General features: G+C 41.5%; 1 protein-coding gene across 1 annotated transcript; it reads left to right on the forward strand.

Annotated features, from left to right (window-relative positions):
- The first annotated feature begins 5205 nt into the window (after positions 1-5205).
- Positions 5206-22443, forward strand: C3H6orf58 (chromosome 3 C6orf58 homolog). The gene is made up of 6 exons (XM_006139428.4): positions 5206-5637; positions 9191-9277; positions 14825-15009; positions 16973-17109; positions 18628-18866; positions 21995-22443. The coding sequence occupies exons 1-6, from the start codon at positions 5307-5309 to the stop codon at positions 22111-22113; spliced, it is 1098 nt and encodes a 365-aa protein (XP_006139490.2). The 5' UTR covers positions 5206-5306; the 3' UTR covers positions 22114-22443.
- Positions 22444-23612: the final 1169 nt, after the last annotated feature.

The raw sequence follows: 23612 nt of genomic DNA on the forward strand, positions 1-23612 counted from the left end.
CAACTTCCAGGCTGGTAACTATATACACAGAACTTGAATGAATGGATGTATGAATGAATGGTTATATATATATATATATATATATATATATATATATATATATATATATATATATATATATATATATATATATATATATATATATATATATATATATATATATATACACAAGTGTATAAGGGTTAAGTAGTGATAGGAATAAGTAGTTAAACAACGTTGTTTGCTTCTATCTTTTCTTTATTTTTATTATTATCTTTACAATAAATGTGGCTTTTTGCCTTATCCCCCTCAAAAGATCCTGCTTGCTTTTATTTGGTATAACACTGGGCAAAGGTGGAGGGTACTGGGCAGGGGGCAGGGCATGCTGGAAGTGTAGGTCTGAGTTGGGGGCACAGGTGAGAGGAAAATGCAGGGGTTGGGATGAAGGGTGTACTGTGTAGAAGGTAGGGATAAAGGAGGCAGAATACAGGGACTTGTGGTAAAGAGAGCTCAGAATGAAGGTGCAAGGTTGGGGAGCCCATGGGTGCTAGGGAAAATGGGTGGTGCTAGGCTCACAGGGATCAAATTAAAGTTCGCCCAGGACACCATCTTCCCTAAGGCCGGCCCGGTATTGGTAGATAATTATGTAAACAGAAAGCTAATGGATTGTTCCCAACTATCTGTGTTTAAAGATTCAATTGCCGCATACCTAGGCATATAAGTTTCTACCATGGAACTTTGTGAAAGCAATATAACTAGAGAACTGGAGTTACGGAAAATGCCAAGAAGTGGAATGTGATACTTTGAAATGTTGGTTATTTTACAGTAATTACAACATTTTAAAAATATTTTTAACCTTTAAATAACTCATCTCTACTCTCAACCACAACACCAGTTTAACACAGTATTTTGTCTGAGAACTGAAGTAAGGCCTGCGCTAAAAGGAATCTTGCATTGTGCCCTAAAAGAGACAAGACACAAATGCATCCTGATCTATAGCTGTTAAGTCTCCTTTCACTGCAGACTCTCTGCCAACCTCCTATCCTACATCTAAATGAGAATATCATCATGGACATCGTCAACAGCTGCATCTTTGCTAATGACAGAATTCTCTATGTGGTGTGTGAAAATTAACCAGATCTTGGAAAGCCTTGAGGTAGAGAACTAGGCTCAAAAACTGGACCCAGTATTGCATGGGGACCTAGTGCAGAATGAAGAGCACCCTGCTGCACAGAGCACTGGTGTGCAGATCTCATCAACCTGTTTCATTCCAAAGACAGGGCTCTGTGTAAACAATACAACCCAAAGCATTTGTATGGCCTCCTCTGTTAGCCATAGGTACTGCAATGAATTTATTGACTCACTATTGCCATTTGTATACCCCATTTCAATGTCCAGCCAGTAGAGGGCTCTATAGTCCCAAGTGCAGGGAAGAAAAACAGATCTGACCAAGTTTGGGAGATTTACTGACTTTTTTTGCTCCCTAACGAAGAAATAAGTGTCAAATCGACCAGTAACTTGCCAGTTACAGTGATATTCAAAGAAAGAACCTGCCAACTTCTATAGTTATAAAACAATTCGCAAGCAGCTCCATAGTCTTAATAAAATCCATTCTGTGCTCTCCACCCCACATAACCTGCCTCCCTAGCCTCACCCACTTCATTAGCCATGTTTCCCTGGATCACAATGGGTATGTTCTTTATTATAGAGTGGTAAGACAGACCACAATTGGGTCAAAACAAGCTCTGCAGAATTCTCTCCAGAGCACACTAGCTTTAGTGAAGTATATAATTAGACTCCACAATTTTTTTTCCTCACGTAGGCTGTGCCTACACTGGCATGAATTTCCAGAAATGCTTAAAACAGAATAGTTTTCGTTATAAGTATTTCCGGAAAAAGAGCGTCTACACTGGCAGGCTGCTTTTCCGGAAAAGCGTCCGTGGCCAATGTAGACGCGCTTTTCCGGAAAAGAGCCCCGATCATCATTTCCGCGATCGGGGCTTTTTTCCAGAAAAGACTCCTGGGCTGTCTACACTGGCCCTTTTCCAGAACAGTGTTCTGGAATAAGGACTTATGCCCGAGCGGGAGCAGAATAGTTTTTCCGGAATAGGAGCTGATTTTGTACAGTTCAACGTCGTTGCTTTTCCGGAAATTCAAGGGCCAGTGTAGACAGCTCGCCGCTTATTCCGGAAAAGCAGCTGATTTTCCGGAATAAGTGGCCCAGTGTAGACACAGCCCATTAGATTACCTTGCAGTTGATGAGGTGTCCTAATAAATCTGTTAGTCTTTAAGGTTCCATAGGGCTCCTCATTGTGGATTAGTAGATATTTTACACCTTGCCATTCACATGTTAATTTCTATCTAATCCTAACTGAAATTTATTTAAGGACTGTTCAACAAATACAACAAATACAGGGCCTACTTCTATCCACATCATCCCATGCTAACACACTCAGCACATCTTTACCACAATCTTTAATTGGCCTATGTTAGTAATTACTGAAGAGGGGCAGTGGCAGCGAAAAGGGGGAGGAACTAAGAGCCAGGGTTCTCAGCACTGCACAATTCTTGATTTAGTCTGAATCAGAGTACAGGATTGTGTCCAAGAGGTAAATATAACAGAACCGCTTAGTAATAGCAACTGCTGTGTAATTAAATGTAATATCCTTGTACGGGGAAGTGCCAATGAAACTCATCACACTAGTATTTAACTTCAAAAAGGAGAACTACCCAAAAAATGAGGAAGCTAGTTAAATGGAAAATAAAAGAAACAGGGTCAAATTCCTGCAAACTGCAGGGAGACTGTTAAAAAAAATGCCAATGGGGGCTTAAATTTAATGTATATCCCAAATTTTTAAAAACAGTAAGCATAACAAAAAATGCCACCATGGCTAAGCAGCAGAGTAAAAGAGGTCATTAGAGGCAAAACAAGTGTGCAAATATAACAAGACAGGACAAAACAAAACAAAAAAATTAAGAGAAACTAGCTAAGGACAAGAAAAGTAACAATTATTTAAAGTATCACAGGAGTAGGCTGATTGAGGTGCCAAAGGAGTTCAGCTAATATAAGGTAGTTGAGGAGAAAATAAACTAATTCTGCAGTGAAGACTGATGACTGTGCCTAACCTGAATCATTTTTTTAGTTGAAAAGTCTGAGGAACTATCCCAGATTAATAAAGAAGGTTTTGGAACAAATGTATTAGGACCAAATGATATTCACCCAAGAGTTTTGAAGAAACTCAAGAAAAGGCAGAACTACGAACTATGGCATGTATCTTGTTGCTTAAATCAGCCTCTGTGCCAGATTACTAATCTGATACCTATTCTTTAAAAAAGGCACTAGAGATTGTCCTGGCAATTACAGTTTGATAAGCGTAACTGCAGTACCAGTCAAATTGGTAGACACCATAATACAGAACAGAATTATCAGAAACATAGATAAATACAATATCTTGGGGAAGAGTCAAGACAGCTTCTGTAAAGGGAAATGACTCACCAATCTATTAGAATTATTTGAGCAAGTCAACCAATATGTGGACAATAGTGATTCAGTTGATAAAGTGTACTTGGACTTTAAGGAAACCTTTGATGGGGTAACTCACTGAAGACTCTTATGTAAAGTAAGTAGTCATGTGATAAGAAGAAAAATCCTCTTAAAAGATAGGAAATAAAGAGTAGGAATAAATGGTCAGCTGTCAGCCCTCCTGCAAGAGAGTGGGAGCTCGCACCCGTAAATCCATTACACCCACCCATAGGCAAGAGCAGTGGTTCCCAAACTTTTCCAGATAGGAACCCATTTTGACAATTCAGGAAAACTTGGTGACCCAGAGCAATTCAAAAAATGTGTGAATGGCTCCTTAAGAGCCACCTGGGGAGACACCTGGTGACCCTTTCGAAATGTAATGATGACCCATATTTGGGTCCCATATGGCTGCATTTATGTTTAACTCCAATCAACAGTCTCCACATATAGATCTTTGGGAGGGGCTGCAGCTCACACCCAATTACTCTTTCCCCTTAGCAATATCCATGATACCTGTAATAGGTCAGAATGAACTGGCTGCTGCATGAGTCCTGAAGTTAGGTGATTGTTAACACTGACATTTAAGTTAGTATTTTCAGAAGGCCAAGGGAGTGAGGTACCCAAATTGCACTAAGTTTCAATGAGATTTTGCCCCCTAGGTCAGTATCCAAAAAGATATTTAGATGCCCAACTCCCGTTGAAGTCGGGGGAATTAGGTACTTACCTTTGAGGATCTTGGCCCTAATCCCTTTAGCCTCCTTTGAAAATCTCAGTCCAACTTATTCAAAATAATTGAAGCTCAAGCTCTAAAAATAAATATGTTGTTTGAAGGTATAGCTGGAGTCATGAATAAAGAAGCCTTTCAATCAATTTTCCCTGTAAACTTCCTATCTGGGTCACAATCTTGTATATATGGCACAGGATAGTAACATGCTACTCATACCACTTCTGTGCAGCACAGAAGAAATAGCTACCTATCAAAATTAATTATAGGTGGTAATTTCAACACAGAGTTCCCCACCTCCAGAGCTGCAACTGACAAGACCCTACCCCCACACACACACTGCTTATCCTCTCCCACATACACAACCCGCCTGAACACCTTCCTCACTAAACAAAGACACAAGCTTGCTCAAGGACAAAAATGTATTACTCAGTCGAGTTAGTAGCCCACTCACTACAACTAATTTTTAGAGAGAAAATTGATCTCAACTCTAGAAAGAAGTTACTTTTAGTTTTCCAGACAGAGCTTGTCTAGGTATTGTGCTGTATTACAGTTTTACCCACAGCCCACTATCTCAGGAAGAGTATAAGTCCCTTCCCTACCAATTCCTCATTTTTGCCCCTTATTGTTTCTGTCTCTCGGATTCTCATTTCCCTCCCTTTTCTCCCTCTTCTGGCTTTTTTCCCGCTCCCCATTTTTAAATCCCAACACTTCCCCCTGTTTTTATCCTGATTTTGTTCAAAGAGCAGATGATTATGGGTTACCATTACAGGCAGCTTCATTTAGTCCAGCCTCTTTCCTCCATTTTTACTGAGCACATTCAAGTAACTCAGAGCTGATACTGTGCCAGACATCCCTCAGTTCCCCTCCCCTGACTCAAAGGCATCTTTGGAATGGCAGAGGTATGAGTATCACTCTCCACCTGCCATTCTGCAAGAGCCACGTCAGCTTCGTTCAGGAAAGAGGTAGGGTGTCCCAGGCTGCCTGACAGCACAGGTAGCCTAACTCCCACCCTCACTCCTGCCTTTCCTGAGGAAAGCTCGTCCCTACCCTGCTGCAAACCCCAGATACCTCTGTAAGATGGGTGCGTTCTTGGGGCAGCACTTTCTTCTCCTTGTGCTGTTGACCACCGTTGTTCTCAGTCCAGCAACTGTAGTAGCACTAACCCAAGATGATGTCGGCAAAAAGGATGCCTATCCTCCTCTGTGGCATCAGGCTCGTGGAAGCATAGAGGATTTCCCACTACAAAACAAAAAAACCATCATAAATGCCTGGAACTATCTGGAGAGAATGGGAGTGTACAAGATCCTGCTCAACTCTTCAGCTAAATATTTCACTGCATTTGGACCAAATAATGCTGGCAACATCCTATGGGGCTTGCCTCTGCAACATGGCTGGCAATATCATACAGGTACAAACTCTTCCCTTTATTTCCATGGTCTCTTACTTGCAATCAGCACAGTCCCATATATTCTGAATTTTTATTTACCCAGAAGAGAGTTAAGTTGCTAAGTTGGAAGTGAACTTTTGCAATGAATACATTGTCCTTGTGCTATTGAGCAATAGATATGGTGCCGTGCCTTGCTGATATGGGAAGATATTGCCACATACAATACGTTAATCAGAAGCCAAGTTTTGTTTTTTAGACCAAAAATTGAGGTAGAAAATTAATAGATTGGTGTCTTAATTCACTACTTCAAAAAGACATTTCCTGATAATCAATTTTATAGTGAGTATTGCAACTCCAATTGTAAAATATTAACTTATTTTTTGTGGTTGTTTTAGTTTGGTATTTTATGAAATCTTCATTGTTGGCTTCAGCTTAATTCCTTGAGTAGGTTGAAAATATTATTTTCTGAATTTATGAAAATATTTTCTAAATTTGCCCCATTTTTGAAAAGCTTAAAGCATGGGTGAGTTTTTTTTTTTTGAAATTTCAAAATTGACAAAAAAGATTTGTGAAAAATTTCATGAAAATGTTCGTAGGTGAACAAGGCCTAGTTCCTAAGGGCCCTATCCGATAAAGCCAAGCAACATCACTCTTTTCAATGATTTATCATTCTTGTTGGCAGTCTTAGAAATCTGCAAAGTGGGAGATGTATATGTGGTACAGGGATGCGTACCTATGCTAGCCAAATTAAAGCTAGCCTGCCAGTGAATCTGGGGACATACTTGAATTGCTAGCCCATGCCGAAACCCATGCTGCCATGTCTGCAGTTCTGCTGTTACTGGTGCTAGCTAATTTAAAGTTAGCATAAATATGTCCACCCATTCTAAAATCACATCTTCACTTTGAAGGGTATAAATACCTAAAGATCTCTCCAGGTCAGATCTGAAGCAATTTTTGTAAGGATTTTATGAGGAATCTTGTCCTGCTGCTTATTGAAATGTAAATGCTCTGTGGATAAAGACACACACATAAAGATGGCATTAATTCCTCCGATATATTAACAAATACATTTACCAGTGTTACCACTCAGGAGACTAAATTTTCTAGAACATTTACTAGTTAAAATATTTGGTACATTTTCAGGTAAACATTATTAAATCACCCTGTTTTGAATTTCCCCTGATTTCCATTGTACAGTGTTGGGAGAAGGTCATAACTGGAACAATGAAGTGCTTCTGCATCTTTTCAGTGCCACTGGGAAGTTTGGAAAAAAGTTTCAGCTAAACACGATACCGTCAAGTTATTTATTATAACAAATTCTGCCACACTGCTTCCAAATTTTCACACATGATCTCTCCCTGCAAATACATTCTGTTCAGCACCCCATTCCTGACACACATGAAAGAGTGGGAGCCAGAATTTCCATTATGGGATGGTATTTGAATAAAGCCAGAATGGGACAACATTCAGGAGCAGTGACAGAGTTTAACTCCTCACATTGAGCAGTAGCGTAACATGCTAGAGAGCAGTGCACAACACTTGCCTGCTGGTTTCTGCTCAGACGGTACGTCTACACTCCACACTTATTTCGAAAGCTATCTGGAATAGTAATTCCAAAATTGCTTATTTCGAAATAGCACATCTACACTGCAGGGAAGCCTTAATATTAGTCCGAAAAAGTCTGAGGCAGGCTTCCCTAATGTAGATGTGCTATCTCAATTTAGAGCCCCAGAAGGCACTGTGGAGCAATAACTTAGAATGGCCCTGGTGAGGGGCTATTTCAAAATAGCAGCAGTAGAGAGTCTACACACACCTTATTTCAAAATAGCTATTTCGGAATAGGTGTTATTCCTCATAGAATGAGGTTCACAAATTTCAGAATAAGCCACCTGTTATTTCAAAATTATTTCAAAATAACAAAATGGCTGTGTAGAAGTACAGCAATTGTTTATAAAGACAGTAGCGTAGCGAGGGAGGGGGTGAGGAGGGCAGTTGGTGCCACATTAGGGGGGCTGCCAATTTAGCTGCCAAAAGTTATGTTGTTAGTGGTCAGGCGCTGAGAAATGTCCCTCTCCAGGTGCAACTACAGGCTCAGTCCTAGGGAGAAAGCAGGACCGAGCCCCCCTGAAGCTGGGCCCCAGCGGCAGGTGGTTTCTCTGTTGCCCCACACACCGCCCGCTCATGTTGCAAGAACCCACGGCTCAGGCTCTGGCAGAAATGACGAGCTGCAAAGCACTGAAGGAAGGAGGCAAAGCCGCCTGAGAAGATGCTGCTCTGCCAGGTGCCAGCAGCCACTGCCAGGGGAAAGCAGGCAGACGAGTAGGACGAGCTGCAGCTGTGCAGACCCAGTCCCCTCTCTGTCTGCTCAGGCTGCCCTGGCACTGGGGGTGGGAATTGAAGCAAAAGATGTAGACAACGGCTGCTCGGGGCGGGGGGGTGGGAACCTGTTTCCCTTAGTCCAACTTCTGAGTGCAAAGTTGAAGGGCATGGGAAGGGAAGGCGCTGCTGCTGGTGCTGCTGCATCAGGAGGAGGAGGTAACAAATGATTGGGGGGGGGGAGCGTGCAAATTTTACCTTTGCCTCCGGGCACGTAACACCCTCGTTATGCCACTGTATATAGAATCTAGTACTTGAAAATAATTTATTGTGTTTTAAATGTCATGTAATGCAATTCATATGGCAGAAACAAATGTGAAAGACACCGCCATATGCCCAGCTCATTCTCCACAGACCAAATGTCTACTGTCCACATCTGGGAACTTATGTAATAACAGGTGTTATAGGACCCAATTCATGAAAGCCCATGAATAAACGTAGTTTGCTTAATAAGCAAGAGAATACTCATGTCCTATGCTTTAACATGCATGTAAGGGAAGTGCTGAATTACAATGAAGTTACTCACATAATTAATGTCAAATGCATGCTTTAAATGCTTTTCCAAACAGGAAGAGGATGACTTATTTATATCCTCCAAGTTAAACATGTACTTAAATACTTTTCAAGAATCACCATGACACATGTAAACATGTTTAACAATGAACATGTATTTAAGAGTTTTGATAAACAGGAATGGGATTACTCAGATTCTTAATGCTGAGTACAAGTGTTCATGCTTTTCAGGATTCAGGCCATGCCTGGGTCTCTCAGTTCACTGGCATTCTGTACCTCCGGGTACAAACCTTCCTAAGACCAGCTGGATGAGATATCTGTGCTCTCCTGTTCATAAAATGTGTCTGGTACAAAAGCAGTTTTGCTTCTAATGCAAATCTGTGTATTTATAAATGACAGATTTTTATGTTTTCCAGCTTTCAGACAATTCTACATTTGCAGTTCTCCAAATAAATTCACAGGCTGTAGTAGCAAAAAACAATTTAGTTATGCATCTTCTACGCACTACAGGAGGCACTGATTGCAAAATTAAACTACTATATGAACAGTAACTTTTTTCTTTCACTGAGCCACACCCTGCACGATTTACTTATGCAAGAAGTCCAAAAGGCTTCAGTGGGACTGCTCCTGTGAACAGAGTGAGCAATATCTGGAATTCTGTTTTGTTTTTGTTACTTTTTTCCAGGCAGGCTAGCAGATCCTTCTAATGTTACCACCTGCGGCCATGGCACCGGACAGCATCTGTGCATCTCTGTACGAAGCTGGTGGGCCTGTAAGTACCTGTTGCTGATAATGAGTAATGGCCTAGAAGGCAATTCAGAGTCTGAAACCCATTTGAGCTGCAAAGTAATTGCAGGATTACGTGACTGTACAGCGAAAGTTCACAGAATAATATAGAAACACAAGTAAATTAAGACATGTCAACCCTGAAACTTGAAGTGGTTTAAATTCTCAACCTTAAAATGAGACTCTATTCTGCACAGTGACTAAAAATAGCAAGGTGGGGTTCCATATTTGGCAGCTCTCAATGGCCCCAGATCACATTGGCTCATTTGGACTGCCAGCACCGCTGCTAGTCAATGATGTGCTAGTTAAGTGGGGTTCTTTCTGGTTCGTGCCTCACTGCCAATAATACAAATCCTATGGAGAAATTCTATCCTCAGTTGCACCTTCCTAGCTCCATTGTTGCCAACAGGCTTGTAGTGGGGCCAATTGGATAGGAGGAACAGACGCAGTCTGATACCAAGATAAACAAGTCTGTGCTCTTATCATCGTCATCATCCTCTCTGAAATAAAAGTGTAAAGCCACTAGCTCACCCAGCAGACCTGTAGGAGGAGCAATATTGCCCTGACCAAGCATATTATTGCCCAGACTTCCATGTGAAAGGGAAGATGCAAATCAGTGTAAAGGAGGAATAACAGGTTTAGGGCTTTAGTTCGAAATACTGGGTCCCTACCATGTGTAGACGTGGGTAGTTAGTCCGGACTTGTAAATTTCAAAAATGGCACCCGGCCGGGAAGATGCAAATCAAGCGCAGGATATTTAAATCCTGAGCTTGATTTGCAATTCCGAATGCCTACATTTGCAGCCCTAGTTCGAATTAGGCTGCAAGTATAGCCATACCCTGAGTGATTTAGATCCTAAGTTTCACTGAAAGGCAATGGGCTCTGCTCATGGTACTTTTGATACAAGAGTTAGGCTCCGATGTCACTTAAGCCTTACTGTGCTGAGTGGAGTAAAGCCTAAATATCTTCAAAAAGCTGGGCCATACATGCTTCTGTCATTTTATCTTATACCTTTTTTCTAAAAGAAAACTAGCAGGCAAAACCCTCCCACAAGAATAATACTTTACAGCTTACTATGAATATGTAAGTTTCAAGACACTTGAATGGAATAAACGTTTGTTAAAAACCATGTTCTTTTTAGAAAGAAAGGTCTTTTGCCCAGAGAACAACCCCAGTCATCAAGTTTTTATGATCTTTCTTTTAATATTCAACATATAGTCTACTATCTACGTATCTATCTCCTTTTAAAAAATTATTTCCTGTCTATCATGTCTGTGTCTCACTCCCAAATCTAACCTGCTCATGCTTCCTGTCATGTGGCCGTCCCACAGCTCCACACCATCTGCTGGCCGGCTGCCTGGATCTTCTTCATCCTAGCAACCTCTCATGCCATATAAATATTTTCCTGTGGAGACTTCTGTAATTAAGTGTCTGGCAGCAAGTCAGAGCCTAAAAATATACATCATCACGTGAGTAGTGGGTGCTCAAAGATACAAAGAAACACAAGCATTGCCACACTGGATCACACCATCAAATCCAGCATCCTCTCTGACGCTATGTCTAGACTGTAGGCTTCTTGTGGAAGAAGCTTTTCCAGAAGAGATCTTCCAGATAAACTTCTTCTAAAAGAGAGTGTTCACACTGCAAAAGTGCATCGAAAAAGCGATCTGCTTTTTTGAAAGATAGCGTCCACACTGGACGGACGCTATCTCACATGTAAACTGTGATTACTATGGACAGAATGTCCACCAGGGCATCTGTACTTTTTCCTCCTTCCTCTTCTTTCTAAAGAACTCTCTCTTCCCCAGCCACACATGCCTTTTTCTGAAAGAACTCTTTTGGAAAAAGGCATCTTCCTTGTAGAATGAGGATTACCAATGTCAGAAAAAACCCTCTGTTTTTCGGGGTAGGGGAGGGGAGGTTCGGAAGAACATGATTGTAGTGTGGATGTAATTGAATTTTTGTTGGAAAATAGCAGTTTTTCCAAAAAAAAACCTATGGAGCATAGACATACCATGATAGTGGCCAGCACCACTGAAGAAGGTGCAAGAAACCTTGCATTAGAATAACCTTTTTAAATGGGTATCATAATGTAACATAAGAACAGCCGTACTGGGTCAGACCAAAGGTCCTTCTAACCCAGTATCCTGTCTACCGACAGTAGCCAGCACCAGGTGCCCCAGAGAGGGTGGACCAAAGACAATGATCAAGCAATTTGTCTCCTGCAATCTCTCTCCAGCCTCTGACAAACAGAGGCCAAGGACACAATTTTATCCCCTGGCTAATAGCCTTTTATGGACCTAACCTCCATGAAATTATCTAGCTTCTCTTTAAACTCTATTATAGTCCTAGCCTTCACAGCCTCCTCTGGCAAGGAGTTCCACAGGTTGACTACACGCTGTGTGAAGAAGAACTTCCTTTTATTAGTTTTAAACCTGCTCCCCATTAATTTCATTTGGTGTCCTCTAGTTCTTCTATTATGGGAACTAATAAATAACTTTTCTTTATCGGCCCTCTTCACACCACTCATGATTTTATAGACCTCTATCATATCCCCCCTCAGTCTCCTCTTTTCTAAACTGAAAAGTCCCAGTCTCTTTAGCCTCTCCTCATATGGGACCCGTTCCGAACCCCTAATCATTTTAGTTGCCCTTTTCTGAACCCTTTCCAGGGCCAAAATATCTTTTTTCAAGTGAGGAGACCACATCTGTACACAGTATTCAAGATGTGGGCGTACCATAGTTTTATACAGGGACAGTAAGATATTCTGTGTCTTATTTTCTATCCCTTTCCTAATAATTCCTAGCATCCTATTTGCCTTTTTGACCGCCGCTGCACACTGCGTGGAAGTTTTCAGAGAACTGTCCACGATAACTCCAAGATCTCTTTCCTGATTTGTTGTAGCCAAATTAGCCCCCATCATACTGTACATATAGTTGGGGTTATTTTTCCCAATGTGCATTACTTTACACTTATCCACATTAAATTTCATTTCCCATTTTGTTGCCCAATCACTCAGTTTCGTGAGATCTTCTTGGAGTCCCTCACAGTCTGCTTCTGTCTTGACTATCCTAAATAGTTTTATATCATCTGCAAACTTTACCACCTCACTGCTTACCCCTTTCTCCAGATCATTTATGAATAAGTTGAAAAGGATTGGTCCCAGGACTGACCCTTGGGGGACACCACTAGTTACCCCTCTCCAATCTGAAAATTTACCATTTATTCCTACCTTTTGTTTCCTGTCTTTTAACCAGTTCTCAACCCAAGAAAGAACCTTCCCTCTTATCCCATGGCCATGTAATTTACACAAGAGCCTTTGGTGAGGGACCTTGTCAAAGGCTTTCTGAAAATCCAAGTATATTATATCTACTGGATCCCCCCTATCCGCATGCTTGTTAACCCCTTCAAAGAACTCTAATAGATTAGTAAGACAGGATTTCCCTTTACAGAAACCATGTTGAATTTTGTCCAACAAATTATGTTCTTCTACATGCTTCACAATTTTATTCTTTACTATTGTTTCGACTAATTTGCCCGGTACTGAAGTTAGACTTACAGGTCTGTAATTGTCAGGATCGCCTCTAGAGCCCTTTTTAAATATTGGTGTAACGTTGGCTACCTTCCAGTCATTAGGTACGGAAGCCGATTTAAAGGATAGGTTACAAACCATAGATAATAACTCAGCAATTTCCCATTCGAGTTCTTTTAGAACCCTTGGATGAATGCCATCCGGTCCCGGAGATTTGTTAACATTAAGTTGTTCTATTTGTTCCAAAACCTCCTCTAATGACACTTCAATCTGGGACAGTTCCTCAGTTTCAACACCCAAAAAGGACGGTGCAGATTCGGGAATCTCCCCAACGTCCTCTGCTGTGAAGACTGAAGCAAAGAAATCATTTAATTTCTCCGCAATGGCTTTATCATCCTTGATTGCTCCTTTTATAGCTTGATCATCTAGGGGACCCACAGGTTTTTTAGCAGGCATCTTGTTATTTCTTCTTGAGTTTTTGGCTAGCTGTTCCTCAAAATCTTTTTTTGCTTTTCTTATTACATTTTTACACTTGATTTGACAGTGTTTATGTTCCTTTCTATTTATCTCACTAGGATTGGACTTCCACTTCTTAAAAGATACCTTTTTGTCCCCCATTGCTTCTTTTACACTGCTTCTTTTACATGTAATCATGTAACTGTAACAAAATAAAAACATCACATTACTTTTTGCTGTGCCTACTCTACCACTCTTCAGCACCATACCTATAGCACATCTGATGCATAGAGCTCATAGTATGAGACTTTTTTTATCATCTTCAGAAAAGATGATTAAATAATCATAAGGGCAGAGTGTGTTGATTTTTTGAAGCTAGCAAGATGCATCTAAAGCACAACAGCAATATCACTTTGCTGATATGTTACATTTGTCCTCACCCTCATCCTTTTCTCCGAGACAGTGCTGGACTCCAATCTCAATACACTTCTGATGCACCAAGCAAAATTTTGTGCTATGTAAATGGAGAAAAAACTATCAGGCCCGTGAGTGTATGGAGGTACACGTGAGTTTAAAATAAGAGCCTTTCTTGTAATTAGAGATATGCAATGCATACCTTCCTTCCATTAATGTTTTTATATTTTGCTCATCATCATAGTATGTCCCACCTTCTCAGTCAGAGAGCATTTGACACATGATGTCAAACCTTTTGTAATCTAAGTGTAAAGCTTGAGGATATAGGCTAAATCTACTACAAGCTGTGTTTTAACTAGCAACCTTTTCATATCATGAAAATGTGTTTTCACAAAAAAAGGAATAGGCCATTTGATAACCTCCCTCCAGTGACTGCAAGCAGTATAAATCTTTCAGACCTCTAGATCTGTGCTCAAATCTACTTAAATAATGATAACAGACAACCAATATACTTATATATAAAACCATATTTTGCGGATATTCCTGAATTTCTTGTGAATCTAAAATTCAATGAGTGTGATGGGCAAAGAAATGCCAGGAGACTGGGAGTGGGAGAAAGAGAAAGCTGCTTGTTCCAGCAGCCAGCTGGAGATCAGAGACTTAAAAATCAAGAGGCATCTACAACCTGTATGCTGTTACAAAGAAAAAAAGTACAATATAATGCCCAACAGACAGCACCCTAATCAAATATTAGCACCTTTTCCTCTCCTAAATCATAGATGCTAGATATGGGTTCTCACCAGGATAGCTCCCATGAATCTTATTGCTATGTCCCCTTCATGTTTTATATTGATTTCTGGCTCCTGAGTTTAGTCTCATGTTAGTGTCTGGTAAACTTTTAAGCCCTGTGCATGGTAACCTGCAAAAGCCTGATATTTCAAGCTGCTAACCCATTCTGCATACGGCTGAACACCTTCAGCTCCTGCTGACTTATTAACAATTGAACTGTCATGTGTAAAATGACTGGTGATTTCAAACAATAGCACAGAGGCAGGATTGCGCTGTTTTCTCTAGGGGGACATGTTTAATTTACTTGCAACTGTCATTTCCTTTTATTTTTCTATGTCATAGCTGTGAATTATTATCTGGCTATTATACCATTTCTGAGTGCTGTGGAAGCTGGTTTCTTTGGACAGCTGCAACATGAGATAGAAATATTACCACCAGAAGAGCTAAGAGCAGACTTCTGCTACAGCATTGCTGACTGCCGTTCCCGCATTCCAAAACTCATAGATGCATGGAAGGCTTATTTTGAGGTAGATAATCATCTTTTGTTGTTGTTGTTCATAGTTTGTGACAGATGATATCAGAACATTGATTCTTAAAAGTATTAATAATTATTATTAATAAAATAATAATAATCAGACCTAATATACATTTCATTAAAACCGGCATCAGTTAGGAGAAATTCAAGAGAAGTCAATAGAGTAACCTGATGTAAAACTAGTTAGAGGGGAGTATAACATACAGAATTTAAGTTTTTGTAGCTTTATTTCTTCACTTCAAAATAATGCTATGTTTTGGAGTCTGACTCTACAGATTGTTATGCTAATGCTTATCTGAGTAATTTGGAAGTTGTGCTTGATTATACAAAAATCAGAAATGTGATGCAGAGTATTCTTCATGAGAAATGCTCCTTTCCTACTTTTATATAATCTGTTTGCCTCTTTGAATGACAAAAGAGTTGTTGTAAGTTTTGCCCATAATGGCATTTGCACGCACAATGCAATCTCTCCTTCTCTCTCTCACCTTACACCTTTTCCCTCAAAGAAAAGGGACAGTTTCTTCTCCATCCCAAGATTCAGTAAAGATTCATTTAGTTAGAATTCTTCTCTCACAATTTTTGTGACTAGCCAGAGATGCAAGTATTATAATGTCCAGCCATCAGAGACTCAAAGTCTAAAACAAAACTATGCTTGGAAAACTAGAAAGTTGAACCAGAGAACTGATGTGTATGATTGAATCAGTCATTACAGGCATTTGTTTTCTTAAGTTTATTCATCTGAAATATCTTGAAGATTATAATCAAAGTGCTAAGATTATAATACTCATCTAAAGTATATCTGTTTAGAAGATTATAATCAAAGAGCTAAAATGATACTCCTAATCTAAAAGACAGCTGGCATGATACGTTTTACAGCTAATTTTCTTTCAGATTTCCTGAAAGTTCACATTAACTCAGCTGAAAGTGAGTGAGAGATTGTTCAAATAAGACTAAGTAGCCAAGGATTTTAGCATGGAAAATTCCATGATGCCAAAACACCGAAGACTTGTTTATTATAAAACTTTTATAAAACTGTCCCCAATATTGCTAATACCATTTCAGCTCCACAAATTTTGACAACACTGGAAACCTATGGGAGGCATCTGTTATTTGTTTTATTAAACAAAATATAACCTTACAATTTTTGGGACCTCTCAACATTCCAAAAATATCAGCTAAAGTCAGTAGTGCACCACTTAATTTAGAACTCAGTGCTAATTTATTGTGGGAGGCAGGGGCAGAGGTAATCCAGTTTGTTCCAAACGCTTTTATTTATTGTTGGCTTGTTTGCTTCTTTTATTCCCCTTTGAAATGCAATCTCTGGCTGAATCTATGGCTGATTTTAAGCAGAACAAACTATAGAAGAAGAATTAATTCTAAAATTTCTTCTCAGATGTAGCAGCAGGTTACCACATTTTAAAAAGCAGAGTGGGACAGCCATGAAATGTATCCATTTAAACAGAGATTTTAAATAACAGAATGCTTTCAGGTTACAAATCCAAGGATTTCTGAGTAAAAAATATCACCACTGTAGCAGCAAATTACAGTAGGTATCATCCAGTTGTGGGCCTAATACATAAATTACTGGGTGAAATTCTGTGTCCTGTATTATGCAGAAGAGATTACTAGATTATCAAAAACCCCTTCTCCCGTCCTTCCATGTGTTTTCTGAATTTGACCTGGCTACATTGAAGTCAATGACAAAATCTCATTAATCTCAATGGTGTCATGATTTCTATTAATTATTAAATCTATTCATCATTCTTTCCCCCTCATATCAAATATTATGCTTTAATCGCTATGCAATATCACCACTTGCTAACTATGTAAAAGCAATTTCCCCCATTTAACAAAACCTCATTTTTTTGAAATAGTTGTTTTGCAAGTAAATGAGTGTTATGTATTTTTAAACTACATTCTGCTGATATTATTTTTATGTTCTGTTTTTGCTTTAGTATCTGTTATCCACTGAGCAGAAATCTGATGGGACCACAGCATCTTCCTTCTCAATAGAAAAGGAGGAAGCATTGCACTATTTGTGGGAAGCTCATGTAGTGTCCATTGCTTATGCAGTTCCAAAGTTCAGAAACAGGTAAGATAAAACTGCAGAAATAAGGTCAAAGGGGGGTAACTCCCCATTATTAGGCAGCATATCTGCAAGGTTTACTGTACGCTTTCTCGCTCATCACAAGCCTGACTCTTTAGTGGTATTGTGATGGTACATGTTCAGTAAAATTTACATATTCAAAGAGTCTGATGGGGCTGCAATGTGAACCCACATCCCACTCCATCTAGAAAATGACAGACACCAACCAACCTACAACATGGCTTAAGTAGCAAGAAGACCAGGAGATTTATCATTTTGGGGCTGTGTATAGAATGGTCAAATTAACTGGAATTAACATCCTCAAGAATGGCAAAGTGCTGGTATAGATAGGATTCGCAAAGAGCAGATCAAATACTTCCTATCAGCAACAATTCAAATTGTTTAAAACATGCTCAGCCAAATAGAAGGTACCCACTGTCTGGGGCTGAGCACCTGCCATTGCAACTCTGTAAGCCAGGGAAGCATGAAATGGCTGAAGAACTTGAGGGCTATATAACCAAAGTACAAACTATGTGAGAATTTCATCTTAAACCACCTATTCACAGGTGGTGGAACCACCAAATCACCAGCCTGGCCCCGCCCACATTCCGCCCCCAGAATGCCTACGATAGGTGTACTATAGGCACACATGCTTCTCTCTCCCCGGTGCTATAGGCATACTGGGAGTGGAGTGTTGCTGCTCCCAAGCATCTGCCATCCCTGTGCTCTGGGGCTGGGGAGGCTGGGCCATGTGTGCACGTGCTCACCCGCCCCCTCCCCTCACCTCCCTTTCCCGTGTTTGGGGGAGCACACAGCAATGTGCTGCCTCCCCATGGTGAGAAGCAGGGCCTCAGCAGAAGAGGCAAGACTGGTGGTGGGGTTGGAGGCTTGCCTCCCTCAGCCCTACCCTCATCAACCACCCATGCACCTATCACCACTTGTTGACAAGCAAATAATCCCCGAGCAAGCTGGAGGCCACTCAACCAAGTTATATACCTGGGAACTGATGATCATCACTCAATGCATCAAAAATATCTTTGAAAAGCCTCTGCTAACAGGCTCTGTGTTTGTCGATGATCAGCAACAAATGACACAGTGAATCACTGAAGATTCTGCACTAGACAAAAACCATCATAATGGCCATCCTGCATCAGACCAATGGCTCATCTCACCCGGTATTCCATCTTCCAATAGTGGCCAATGCCAAATGCTTTAGAGGAAATGAATAGGCAATTTATCAACTGATCCATTTCCTGTTTTCCACTCCAGGCTTCCTGTCAGAGGCTAGCAACACCTAGAGCTGCTTCCCTGATCATTGTGGCTAATAGCCTTTGATGGACCTATCCTTGCTGAACTTAGCTGATTATTTTTTACATTACTATTGTAGTTTTGGCCTCTACAATCTCCTCTGGCAACTCTCTCAACCGGGATTCTCTGGTCTGCATTAGAGTTTCTGCAATATAAATGGTCATGATCTCTGGGTAGGATTATTTGGGTGTTAATTTGATCTTTTATTTCTTTCAGCTTAAAATATGTCTCTGGCCCTGAAGCAGGTTTTGGGGAGAATTGGGCTAATGCTGTGGATTTCATTGCGGCTACCCATTTTTCTGCTGACCTACAGAACATAAACTATTTCCAAGCTTTCTTACCACCACGGATGCTTTCTGAATCTGATCAAGTCTCATTCATTAGTGACTTCAGTCCAGAGCAGAACATAGTCTTACTTTCATTATGCACTCTTCACAAAGCAAACAAATTGACAGGTATGAGCCACTTACACATTCTGTAAATATTGTACCTTATTCATCATCTCTATAGTAAAAGGGTAAATGGATCAAGTGTGGAGACAACTTTGATTAGGCGTTATGATGATTGTGCATGTGTATACATACACCAAAGCAACTGACATCATGCTTTTTCCCCAGTAAACAAAGCGTAATATAAAATTCTAGTCTTTTTTTAAAGTTATACAGCACCATCTGATGGTGTTATTTAGAAATACAAGTGCCTACAGTTCCAATTATTTTACAGTTACACTACTTAAATCTCTTTCTTTACTTTCCCGCATTTAGGAAAATATGTCAGCATCCTGAAGTGAAAATAAAGTACAGTACAGGCAGTCCCCGGGTTACGTACAAGATAGGGACTGTAGGTTTGTTCTTAAGTTGAATCTGTATGTAAGTCGGAACTGGTGTCCAGATTCAGCCGCTGCTGAAACTGATCAGTTTCAACAGTGGCTGAATCTGGACGCCAGTTCTGACTTACATACAGATTCAACTTAAGAACCCCAGGCATCCCCAAGTCAGCTGCTGCTGAAACTGATCAGCGGCTGATTCCAGGAAGCCCGGGGCAGGGGCTTCCTATAGTCAGCCACTGGTCATTTTCAGCAGCTGCTGACTAGGGGACACCTGGGGCAGAGCAGCTGGGGTGCTGCTGGGTTGGTCCAGTGGCACCCAGAGCGGCGCTATGGGACCAACCGGCAGCGCCCCAGCTGCTGTACCACAGGCGTCCGGAGCAAAGCCGCGGAGCACGGGAGCAGCGGGACAGCCCAGACGCGCCGTGGTTATCCTGCTGCCCTCTGGCTCCGTGGCTTTGCTCTGCTTTGCTCCCCGTCCCCCTGGTCTGCAGACCAGGGGGACGGGGAGCAAAGCGGCGGAACACGCGGGCAGCGGGACAGCCCTGACGTGCCGTGGCTATCCTGCTGCCCTCGGGCTCCGCGGCTTTGCTCTGCTCTGCTCCCCGTCCCCCAGGTCTGCAGACCAGGGGGAGGGGGAGCAGAGTAGAGCAGAGCAGCGGAACGCGCGGCCAGCTGACAGCCCAGACGCGTCTGGGCTGTCAGCTGGCCGCGTGCTCCGCTCTGCTTCCCCCCCCCCCCCCATGGTTTGCAGACCAGGGGGAGGGGTAGGGGGAGCGGAGCAGAGCAGAGCGGCAGAACGCGCAGCCAGCTGACAGCCCAGAAGTGTCTGGGCTGTCAGCTGGCCGCGCGTTCCGCCGCTCTGCTGTGCTCCGCTCTGCTCCCCCTCCCCCTGATCTGCAGGGGGGGGGGAGCAGAGCGGAGCGCGCGGCCAGCTGACAGCCCAGAAGCGTCTGGGCTGTCAGCTGGCCGCGCGTTCTGCCGCTCTGCTCTGCTCCGCTCCCCCTCCCCCTCCCCCTGGTCTGCAGACCAGAGGGAGGGGGAGCAGAGCGGAGCAGAGCAGAGCGGCGGAACGCGCGGCCAGCTGACAGCCCAGACACTTCTGGGCTGTCAGCTGGCTGCGCGTTCCGCCGCTCTGCTCTGCTCCGCTCTGCTCCCCCTCCCCCTGGTCTGCAGAGGGGGGGGGAGCAGAGCGGAGCGCGCGGCCAGCTGACAGCCCAGAAGCGTCTGGGCTGTCAGCTGGCCGCGCGTTCCGCCGCCGCTTTGCTTCCTCTCCCTGGTCTGCTCGAGACCAGGGAGAGGAAGTGCCCCGTTCGTAACTGCGGATCCGACGTAAGTCGGATCCGCGTAACTCGGGGACTGCCTGTATAATGATATTATAAAATAAGGCTATAATACAGTAAATCTGAAATAAATCATTAACTCACACAGTATTCATTTACAACAAAACAGAACATGCCAAAATTGTTACTGTGACAGGCTGATTGGTGGAATGTGTCATTGTGAAGCTTCTTTGAGAGCTACAACGGTCTTCTCACAGGAAACTTTCAGTCAAAGAGCAATGAATAACTGTAAGAGATGGATTATCTATAGAGATCTAAAACAAAGATGTGCAAGTCCTCATGAAACTTCAGCACAAACAAATTTACAAACAACAATGGTCTCTCAGTAAGACTGTTTTCTCTGTCCTTCCTTGTGCAACGCCATAAGTCACTGTATTTAATGTAGCAAAATGCAGGACAATGTAGCACTTTAAAGACTAACAAGATGGTTTATTAGATGATGAGCTTTCGTGGGCCAGACCCACTTCCTCAGATCAAATAGTGGAAGAAAGTAGTCACAACCATATATACCAAAGGATACAATTAAAAAAATGAACAAATATGAAAAGGACAAATCACATTGCAGAACAGAAGGGGGATGGGGGGGGGGAGGGGGGAGGAAGGAAGGTAAGTGTCTGTGAATTGATGATATTAAAGGTAGGGAGAGTGGGATGTTTGTGAGTTAATGGTATTACAGGTGATAATTGGGGAAACTGTCTTGGTAATGGGTGAGATAGTTCAAATTCTTGTTAAGTCCTTGTTGGCAAGTGTCGAATTTTAACATGAATGACAGTTCAGAGGATTCCCTTTCAAGTGCAGATGTAAAAGGTCTTTGTAGCAGAATGCAGGTGGCTAAGTCATTTAGAGAGTGTCCTTTCTGGTTAAAGTGGCAAGAAACTGTTTTCTCTTTGTGATCTTGTCTGATATTTGTATTTAATGTAGCAATTTGTTTTACCAACTGGTCATCTGTAGAAAAGATATTGTATAGATCAGGAGAGCCATGACCAGTCTAATGTCAGTTTGGAAAGGGCTTCTGTGGTTAGACACACCTGCCAATCTATGATTAAATACTTGCAGTCCACTGAGTATCGTGAGGACCAGGATTAGAACTTTAAATTACATCTGAGCAGAGACTAGAGCCTCTGCAGTGACTGGAGCACATGAAATGCCTCCTCACACTGAAAATCAGATGACGGGCTGTGGCAAGTTGCTGGCTTTCACTTTCAATTCCAGGTTGTCGCCCATTCATGGTTGTAAGTGATATTATGCAGGCAGCCCATTTGCGCATATTACCTTGCCCTATTCACACTTTACTGGTAGATTGCAGCAGAGGTGTCTTGTACCTGATGGCGTCTTAGCCCCTGGAAAGCTCAGTTTCTTCTATTGTAGTGGCAGTGATTTTACAGTAGCATTTTTTTGTTTATTTCTCTCCAAGGAGGAACCTTGCTACTGCTGTGGAGAATGGCTATGTCTACTGAAGCAGGAAGGGCAGTGGTCCGAAGTCTCGTTGAAAAATTGGTTACAGGCCTCAAGTTTGATCCAGTGGGAATATAAATGATTTGAGCTAAGGTATTTTTGACAGCATTTAGTGTCTTAAAAACAGTCCCAACATGAGCCTGATTGATTCAACTATTTAAACAACCGTAGAGTAGGTGACCTGGACACGTTAACTTCTTGAAGCAGGATTTCCTAAGTAGCCATGTGTGTGTGCCTCTCCCTCCTATTGAGTCAATATCATTATGCTTAATTTTCTTAATTTTCCCTCATTTAGTTAATTTGCATGTAATTAAAATGCTTCATTTAAATTATGAGAATTCAGTTAATTTGCCTTATAAATGAATGTATAATTAATGAGCAATCAAATAAAGCCAAATTACAGTCTGACTGTGTCTCTTCTTCTGTATTGAACAGTTTTATTAAATACGTAATTCGTCTTGTACCTTGATGGTCTCAGAACAATCAGCTGGAACAGCTCTTTAAATCTGTGCTCCAAAGACGATGCCCTGAATTGGTATTTCTCTGCTACAGCAGTCAGATTTTACAAGTCAGCAGCAATTAGGTTTGAAACTTGCAGCCTTTTGAATTTAAATACAGCTCAGATTAATCTTCTATCTGCTGCATTGCATCACACAAGCACCTCACTTCATACTCATGGAGATAAATCCTTACTAGTGCCAGACATCTTCAATTCTCATTGATCTTATTCTCAGGCATAATCCAGCTAGTGCTGGAGGACCAACAAGAACTTTGAGTATTTCATTTATTTTATATATTAATTCATGAGCTCAATCCTAAAAATACCCAGTGGGTATCATTTGAGTGGGCTAAACCTGTTCCTGATTTTGAATAGTTCCATGTGAGTAGCTAGCGAAAGGGTGGGTTCCATGTGGGTGACCTTCCTGCAGAGTAGCTTAGTGGTAGAGATGAGCCTGGTTATTCTGTTTAGTCATCAACTTTTGGAAAAATTCCTAATATGCGGATGTTTTTATATAATAAAAAATAAAGGCAACGCACTTTGATTATCTTTTATTCAACATATCATTCTTGAGCAAACAGAAAGGATCATTTTGGTATCATCTTCAAGTCTAAAATTTACAAAATACATTTATACTTCTGCCATCTGAATACCACATAATGTAATAGAAATGGGTCTCTCCATGTTTTCTCAAGCCTTTTCAATGCTCCCAAATTGCATGTCTTGCCATAACTACATGGATGAGTAATATATCAAGCCCATAATCATATAAAATGGATAAGCCACTAACAACTCAATAATCAATGCCTGACTGGAATGTCCTCTTGATTCATGCACAAAGAGAAAAATCTTTGCAGGTGACACAGGGGGTAACATCCTTCCCTCAGCTGCAACCCTGTTCTACTGTAAAAGGGCTCTTTCTGTCCCAGTTACAACTGGGTGAAGATTCATCCTTGCTACTTGCTCAGTTAGATTGACCAGTTTCCCCCCAAAATTCATGTGAAATCTGTTCTGGAAATCAAGCAGTAATTTTCAGAACAGTGAGCAATTCAATGTTATTCTGTCCTTTAATGTCCCA

Source organism: Pelodiscus sinensis, chromosome 3, assembly GCF_049634645.1.
Source record: "Pelodiscus sinensis isolate JC-2024 chromosome 3, ASM4963464v1, whole genome shotgun sequence".
Taxonomy (NCBI): domain Eukaryota; kingdom Metazoa; phylum Chordata; order Testudines; family Trionychidae; genus Pelodiscus; species Pelodiscus sinensis.

Bases quoted from the DNA above. Each gene is read 5' to 3' on its own strand.
- C3H6orf58 (XM_006139428.4), top strand. From the start codon at position 5,307: ATGGGTGCGTTCTTGGGGCAGCACTTTCTTCTCCTTGTGCTGTTGACC. The intron at 5,638-9,190 runs GTACAAACTCTT...ACTTTTTTCCAG, and splicing joins TGGCTGGCAATATCATACAG to GCAGGCTAGCAGATCCTTCT. The intron at 17,110-18,627 runs GTAAGATAAAAC...TATTTCTTTCAG, and splicing joins GTTCCAAAGTTCAGAAACAG to CTTAAAATATGTCTCTGGCC.